The sequence below is a fragment of the Theobroma cacao genome, chromosome 4 (assembly GCF_000208745.1).
Source record: "Theobroma cacao cultivar B97-61/B2 chromosome 4, Criollo_cocoa_genome_V2, whole genome shotgun sequence".
In the NCBI taxonomy this organism is placed as follows: domain Eukaryota; kingdom Viridiplantae; phylum Streptophyta; class Magnoliopsida; order Malvales; family Malvaceae; genus Theobroma; species Theobroma cacao.
In genome coordinates this window covers 13,048,664-13,057,523 of record NC_030853.1, presented here as the reverse complement: position 1 = coordinate 13,057,523, position 8,860 = coordinate 13,048,664, and the positions used below count along the sequence as shown (strand labels likewise).

General features: G+C 34.4%; 1 protein-coding gene across 1 annotated transcript; it reads right to left on the bottom strand.

Annotated features, from left to right (window-relative positions):
- On the bottom strand, positions 5,382-8,400 carry LOC18601456 (V-type proton ATPase subunit d2). The gene is made up of 10 exons (XM_007032397.2): positions 8,088-8,400; positions 7,745-7,865; positions 7,119-7,226; positions 6,932-7,034; positions 6,648-6,728; positions 6,446-6,531; positions 6,278-6,337; positions 6,130-6,178; positions 5,921-6,055; positions 5,382-5,766 (listed from the first exon to the last, which is right to left on the bottom strand). Exons 1-10 carry the CDS (start codon positions 8,266-8,268, stop codon positions 5,635-5,637), a joined length of 1,056 nt encoding a protein of 351 aa, XP_007032459.1. The 5' UTR covers positions 8,269-8,400; the 3' UTR covers positions 5,382-5,634.

Below are 8,860 nucleotides of genomic sequence, written 5' to 3'. Positions count from 1 at the left end.
TTTGTAATTTATCAAACCAAAAAAAATTACAAAAAATCACTTTTCAATAAATTTTCTTATTATACATTTTTGTAATTTACCAAGCCAAAAAGTAAATATCATATGAAAGCAAATTATATTATGAAATAAAAAACACACACGCACACACTCCATGAATGAGAACATTTCATGACTAATTGTAGCGTCCATAAAAGTATCAATATTCTGAAGAGAAAAATCATCCTTGGGATAAGCTTTATTTAGATCTCTGAAATCCACCCACACCTGAATTGGTCTATTATTCTTCTTTACGGGAATCATGTTAGCTAGCTAAGTTGGGGGAGGTATCAACTTGATGAACCCAGCTTTAAAGAGTATGTTGATTTATCCTTTATCTGGCTTTCTATTTCATGGTGGAATACTTGTGCATGCTGCTTTACTGGCTTGGTTCCAAGAGAGATGTGCAACTCATAAATGATAAGTTTTTCATCCAATCCAAGCATTTGCTCGTTATGTCCAAGCGAACACATCTTGAAATTCCTTTTATAGTTAAACCATTGTTATTCTCTGTTCCTTCAAAAAGCTCTTACTTATAAAAAGTGGCTTAGGAGTCTCTCCTTGTTCAGCCAAGTTTAACTCTTTCAACTCATTACCTTATGGTTTTGGTTGTTCTTGAAGCTGTTTTGTTACAAGTAAAGCTTCATGTTCATTTTCTACTTTTTCCACTTGACGACAAGACAGTGGTATATTAAGTGGTTCATGTGATATGGGCTCAAGAGACGATGTTTCTCTAGACCACCCCATCATAAGAAGTAAACCATCTTCCCCTCTTCATGGGTATAAGAGCTTATTTCAGTTAGGTTTTCTTTTTTTCTTTTTGAGCGTCTTCTTTTTCCTCCACATTTCTTTTTTTTTTATATGATTTCCTTCTCTTTTTAGGAATACTCTTCCCACCTTGGAAATGGAACGCTTATGGGGCTAGCTATGGTAGTTTCACCTTCCTTTGCTAGTTCCTCAGAGAAAGAACCTTTAGCGTAACTTACTTCATTTCACTTAAACGGTGTCTTGGTTGTTAGAATGAAGATTTCATTCCCTTCTAGTAGCTTTTGATGCATTGGTGGCATGAAAAGGGAACAATATTATGAATGTGTAGGAACTTCTTTCTTATGAGAAAATGATAGGCCATATTAGCTTCAATAATGTGGAAGCAAGTCTGGTCTTGAATAGGTCTCATCTTGAAACTCACCATGACTTGTCCCAAAGTTTTAATTTTTTTGTTGTCAAAGAAAGTAATGGTCATAGTACAACGCAAGCGCTTTAGGTTTATCTTCACATCTTTAAGAGTAAACAGTGGCATAAGGTTTACTGAAGACCTATCATCAATGAATGTCCTTCGTACTAAGTATCTATTGACATTGCTCTCCACACAGAGTGGCATGTTGTGATAGAGGTGTGATGTGCACATGTTTGCTTTTGTGAATATTATAGAGTTTTCATATCCGCTTGCCATTTTCCTTATAAGTTGTCCCACTAAGTTACACTCCCTATGTTGTGCATCGGTTATTTGTACTAAGGTTGTGGCTGCTTTCCTAATTGACTCTTTTGAAAAGCCAAGTTGATCGAAGAAATGCCTGAACCTAGGCACCTTCAAGAGTGAGCTGACAATGGAGAAGGTAACCATAGCAACTGCATATGTGTCCTCTTCTTATTTGGAGGAAAGGGAAACTTCCTCTTGAACATTGATAACTACACTTACATGCCCTTGGGTATTTGGATGAGTAGGAAATGGGTTATTTTGAATCTTATTGTTTTTAATAAGGACTTCTCCTACTTGTGTGCTACTGTAAAAAATCTTACGCTGGTTCCTACACTTAACCAATGGATGACCCACCACGTGATGATAATCACAATATCGCATATTATACTTCTCTTCTGTTATTGGTGGTTGTGATATGTAAGGCAAATTTATTTGCTCGTCTCTGATCTATTCTTGAAGGAGTGCCCTTACTTTGTCAAGTGGAACAAAGAATGGAAGGGGTACAACAATCTTTTTATCTTGTCTTTTTTTGAAGTTGTCTCGCCATGGCCTCAAGTTTTCTTGAGGATTTATTTTTTTCCTTACCTCTTCCTTAGATTACGTTCACAGTCGGGATGTTTCGTCTATTGAAACAATTGGCTCTTTTTTGCCTAAGGGCCATGTTATAGGTTCGTCATACAGCTTTGACTAAAGTGGAAAAAGTAGGAAGAGGTAAGTTTTCTAAATGCATCTTATATTTATCGAACATACCTTGGATGAAAACTTTAACTAGCTCATTTTCATCATGAAAATCTTGTATGTCCAATGCCTGTTTTCTAAATCGCTAAATGTACTCCCTAAGTTCCTCTCTTGACTTTTGATGTTCCCTTCCCAGATCAATGAAGATCACTTTCTCTTAGGTAAAAAAGAACTTTTCCCCAAACATCTTGCACATTTGGTTCCAAGAGTCAACGGAGTCGGGAGTAAGATTGATGTACTAGGTATAAGCTTTCTCAATGAAGGACTTAGAGAACTCTTTCAGTTTTAAATCGTTATCTAAACCTGCTACTCCTAAGGTTTCCATAAACTTCATGACATATTCTCAAGTATCACTGATTTTGCCATTGAATTGTTTGAATTTTGGGCCATTGTAATCCTTGAGATATGACTTGGCTGCTAGCTTGGTAGGATAGGTAGCTTCAAGTCAAGCTTTGCAGGTTAAACTTTGGGAAATTAAGACTTTTGTTCTTTTGATCAAGCAACTTCTCAAACTCTTCTTTTGTGACAAAGCTTTGAGCATTAGTTGAAGGAGTTGCGGTGATAGCATTGCCAACAATAGAGGGATTAGTGGTATTGAGGAGTGGGTCAGTCATGTTCTCTCCATTTTCATTCGTGTTGTTGACCACGTTAACGACATTTTCGCCATTATAGGTTGGCATAGGTTGAAGTTAAGGGGTTGGGGTAGTTGAAGATGCAAATCGGACGATGGTCTACATCATCCGCTTATTGTTATCCTTCAACACTTGAAGCATTTTCATGAGCTCCTAGAGTAAGTGGGGACGAGCGTTTCTTGGTTGTCAAGAGAACTTTCCATATTTTATGACAAAAAATGGTAACTTTTTCACTTAATGTAATCACTTCTCCTTAGTGGAGTCCGAAAAATGTAAAGGGTTTTTCTAGTAGAGAGAGAGAGAAGATGTGTTGTAATAAGGAAAATGGGATGCACTAGAGGCAGTAAAGAGGAAGATTGGAGCAATCCTTGAAATGTAATACTTTGGTGGTAGGTGGTGAGGAATAAGAATAGGTGGAGAAGGCGATGGAGCATAGCAAATGAAAAAAGCTGTGTAGAGAGAATATTTGGAAGAGGTTAAAGAGAGTTTTGAGAGTAATTTATGATGATTTTCTGATCTCCTGCTTAATTGCCAAACTCTCATATTTATACTAAATAGAAACGCTTTCTTAGGAGTAGTTGGTAGAAGAAGAGCACTTTTAGGATAACACGTTCTGTATGGAAGAACGTTCTAGTTATGGGAAGAGCACGTTCATTATAGGACAAATGACTTATGGGAAGAGTATGTTAAAGAACGATTTATTGGGCATTATGTGGAGAGCATGCAATTAGATAATGCGCGTAAGTTGTGTAGTGGAGAAGTGACACTTAACGTTGTGCTACTTGTACTTTTAAAAAGAAAGAAAGGGTAAAGCATGTGTACCTCCATATTGATCTATTAAGCCAAAGTCTCTTAAGCATCCCAAATGTCAAAATAACTAGTAAACCCAATCACTCGTTTTGAATTACTTTCAGTTCCCCATGTGATATAGTTGTTCCATGCTTTTTCTCATACTGTAAAACAATTTTTAAAGAAATAATGGTTAGCCAAAATTAGGCATTTACATTAGCAAACTGACTTGATATGTTTGATGCTCATGAATGACTTTTAATTTTGATTTACAGTTATTTTTTGTTCTGTAAAGATTTCCTTGATTATCAACAATATAAATCGAAAAGTTATTCCTTTAGCCAAATATAGTATTTAATTTCACTCGATTGCAACGCATGGGGCCACTTTTAGTATATAAAACAAGAAGGTGGTAGTTGACCTTTCAACACCTGAATTCTTTTTTATAAATTATAAAAGAACTCACCCTTTTAAAAACTTTTTTTATACTTTTTTTTATAATTTGTCAAATTACAAAAAAATCGCTTTACTAAATTTTATTTTATATTTTTGAGATTTGTCAAACTAAAAGTCCAATTATGAAAAAAATTAACTTTTTAGTGCTTGTTTAGTCTCTTTTTTTTTTTAAGCTTATCTATTTCTTAAAAGCAAAAGTCAGACCAAACAGAATTTTAAGAAGCTCTTAAAAAATAACTTTTTTTAAGAACAAAATATTAAAAAAAATTTCAAGGAGATCTTTCTCTTTCAATTTTTTTTTAAAACATATAAGTTTTTCAAAAGAATTTTTCTTTTTGTTCCAAAAATGTCTTTATCTATTAAAAATAATCTCAACATCACCCTATCAACAGATACCCCTTTCGCTTTTAATCGAGCTCCCTCTCTTCTCCCTTTCTCTACAAATCACCAATCTTTAATGCAAATCGCAATCTCTTTCTTTTTATTTTTATTTTTTTATGGATAAAAAAAATAAAGTTAACTTTTTTTATTGTGAATAAAAAAATTCGTGATTAATAAAAAGTTATTTGTCAAATACCTTTTATGATAATTTTAATTAAAATTAAAACTTATAAATTGTTTTGTCAAACAACTTATCTATAAAAAAGAAATTATAAAAATAAATTTATTACACAATTTTAGTTTAATTTTAAAAACTAAAAACAAAGTCAAACCGAGCAAGCCCTTAATAAGTTTTTGTATAACTTTTTTTGTAATTTATCAAACCAAAAGAAAAATTACCAAAAAAATCACTCTTCAACAAATTTTCTTATTATACAATTTTGTAATTTGCCAAGAATAAAAGTAAATATCATATGAACGCAGATTATAAGCAAACTATATATATAGCACTTGAATAATATTTTTAAAATTTTTTGTCTACTTTCTAATAATTTGTCTTTGCATAATATGGAACTACAGATACCTTTTTCGTTTTTAATGCTTTCTAATGAAATTTTAAGAGATTTTTTTCTTAATGGGTTATTGTTATTTTATTATGAAAATTCATAATTATTTTTAGGGTGCTGCATTAACGCACTAAGGTTCTGAAAGAGTAGCATTTTATTTTCTTAAAAGAAAAAAGACCCGATGAATAATCACATCAGCTCACCAAAAAATGACAAAAATTTCACTACTTGTAGAATCACTTGCCCACTCCACAAGAGCAGAGCAGACACTCTCACGACAACGGGAAATTTCCATCATTAAAATATTGAAACCTGAAAACGACCTCATGGTAATACTTTTACTCAATCAGGATACAACATCTTATCCTCAATTAACAAATAATACACATGTAAAGGAATTTATTCTTTAGCACACAAATGTTGGAAAATTAGAGCAGCTAAACCACTCCAATGGTAATATGAGTGGAGACTTGAGAGAGGAGGGACAATTTACAGCTGATCAATGATCACGCAAAAGCCAATACCATTAATTATTCCTACTTCAATCACGGATCATCTAAAATATGAAGACAACACTGTCATGAACTCTAGACTTTTGGTTTTGAGCCACACATTCAGAGATCCACATCAGGTTCCTGATCTCCTGCTCCCTCAATCTCATGTAGGCAAAGAAAACACCATAATGGAACTGCACGGCATCCACAAGGAAAATTCAATACGTTATTTCATTGAAGAAAACAAGAGGGTAAAAAACATTTAAATGCAAGCATATGCTGCTGCTGTGCTTTTCTTTATTACTATTATTACAACCGTCATGGATGGCTGAGAACTCAAGTACAAACCTGTTGCTCAAAGGCTAAGCAAAGCCTTTTCACTTCCTCTTCGTAAAATGCCTTGTCAAGCATCTGGCTTTCCCCATACGATAATTTAGAGAAAATAGATTGGTAGGGAGGATATTTTTCCATCACAGCACGAACCTAGACAGTAAACCAAGTAAAGACTTAGAACAGCAAGTAACTTCATTTAAGCAAACCATAAATGTGAAACAAACCTGGTCAATATCCTCACAGACAGCTAGTTCCTCATGTCCATAAGGATAACTGTTTAACATGAAGCAACATTGTTAGAGATCAACACTCCAAAAGCATCTAATACCAAAAATATAAAAAACATAATTAGGCCCGCGAGAAAGAGCTTACAGCAGACCAAAGTTAGAGTATAATTTCCGACGATCATCTCGAGTAAGCTCAGTGCCAATGCTGCAAAATTTAAACCACACCAAACATATTTATCAAAAAATCCATGGCAAGAAATTATCACAAGTAAAATTAAAAGCCTTTCGGTAGCAAATCCTTAAGTAATAGAACCTGTTAATGGTAATATTGACAGCCCTCCTATCAGCCTCAAACGCTAAGAGGTCAGACATTATCTCTGCAGTTGCACCACCAAGTTTCTATAAAAAAAGAAAAAAAGAAAAATGAAATTGACCTTAACAACGAGGTAGGAAATGACAACAACTAGCATACACAAGAAGAAATAGCCACTTTTCTTCTGTATTCAGAACCTTACCTGGCAAAACTTGTAAAAATCTTCAAGGTATGCTTTGTAGAGAGTGTTCCTCATAATTTCAATGTTCATGTCATCAAGGTCCTATAGACAAACCAAGGTGAATAAATCCAAGAATCAAAGGCTTAGAAAATGAAATCAATCAACAAAAAACAAAACTCCTTCAACACAGCTATTAACAATCCAACATGCATGCTTATATAGAGAGAGAGATACACACAAGCACAGAATCAAAGACTAAAGTTAACATGTGAAACAATATTAGAAAAGTTGTTAGAATCCTGTACCTCAGAGGTAATACACTCGGAGAAGTATGGAGCCAGTGGAGTGTCAACAAGAACCAATCTATAGAGTTCACGCATGTTCTGAGCAACTGCCAGGGTTGCAATGCTGAATCAGGGAAAGAAGAAAAGTGAGAATATGTCTTATGAGAGGTAAGATAATAGAGTGATTTCCATCTAGGGGTTAGATCACCTGTCAAACATGCCCAAAGGATGGCACTTCTCCAAAAGCTCCTGAACATCTCTCTCATGCAAGGTTCCAGTAACAATCAAGACAACATTGTCTATCATGTGACCATATCTGAATGAAACAGTCAAAACATTAGTTTTTTCCTTGGTTTTGCACTAAATCCACAGCAACCTGTCAATCAAACTGCATCTCCGAACCAGCTAAAAAGATAGTTTTACCAATACCAACGAAACAGCCGAAAGGAGCCCAAACACTCAAGCAGCTACGTCCACCTTGATCATACAATTAATTCACAAAATAATGGGACGAGGGAAACAAACAACCCCTTCTAAATATCAAGGAAATAGAAGATCACATTGTGTCTTCCCCTACTATTAGGCTGAATAGTTAATGATGTGTCCAATTCATGCCACCCCATGAAGACCACCAGTGCTTAGGTGTTTCCAAATTAACACCTAGCATTGTATTTATCTTACACAAAAACCTCAACACAGCTAATATTAATTAAATCAAAGCTATACCATAAGATGTGACAGAAACCAATACCATGGCTATATCTAACAGCACGATGTTCAACCTCTCTCAAGCAATTCAAACAAAGAAACAAAAAAGGACAAATTTCTACATACGTGATATACTCTAAGAAGGTGGACAACGGCTCGGTAGCTTGGCACAACATATGTTTATACTCATCAACCAGTTTAAGAGTGCATTTCTCGACAATAGTAGTGGTATGTAGTGGTGAAGGTTCTGCAAAGCATTAGCAAGTAGGATCAAAATTAAAGGGAATAAGGTAAATTAAAAACACACCTCAATTAAATCAAAAGTATAATAAGAGGAGCATTAAATTAAGCCTGTAAAGTTGCAATAAATATCAATTAAAATGAAAATCTATGAATAACCATGGTAGATTTCAAACTGGAAAGGGAATTGAATTGAAGACGAGGAAGAAAGTGCGATCGAAGGGCGTACCATTTTGGAGATAAGGGCCGTACTCGGTGGCGGAGAGATGCATCTTGATATCGTCAAGGGTTTCACATTGGCAAAGATTGTTGTAATCGGCGGCGGTTAAGAGCCCCGCCCGGTGACCTCTGACGATGGCTTCCAAGTAACCGCCGTGGATATTGAAGGTCATAGCTTCGAATCCGTACATTTTCCTTTCCTGTTTAAATTATTGTTATTTGAGCAACTAAGATCTGAATTTGGGAAATTCTTTTGAATGGTTGTGCTCTGGAAATTACTGTTTAGATTTCACAAGCCAGGAAAGGAGTAGATCTGTGTCGTAACGTGGTTTCCATTAAATTACAATGCTGCCCCCCATATTTGTTCTTCTACATCATTGGCCGCCCAATGTACGCAATAGCTGAGAGAACTACAAGTCAGGCCCACCCAAAGCCCGCCAAGTTGGGCTTCTTCAGCTTTCAACTCCTATCATAATTATCCAACCCCATTAAAAAAAATTCAAATGTATTATTATAAATCGAATTTGGATACATATCGGATTTGGATAGGGATCGTCAGGTACTCATCACTCCAATCTAATTATAAATAATAGTTTTATTATTAAATTTTAATTTTATATATTATTATTTATAATTAATATGATAATTATTAACAGTCATAATCATTCTAAATATGATTTTAAACTTTAATTTAATAATTTGATTTTCAATAACAATAATATACATAAAATTTAATTTTAAATTAATTTTTATTCAGAGTTTGAATTTTTTTTAGATTTATAT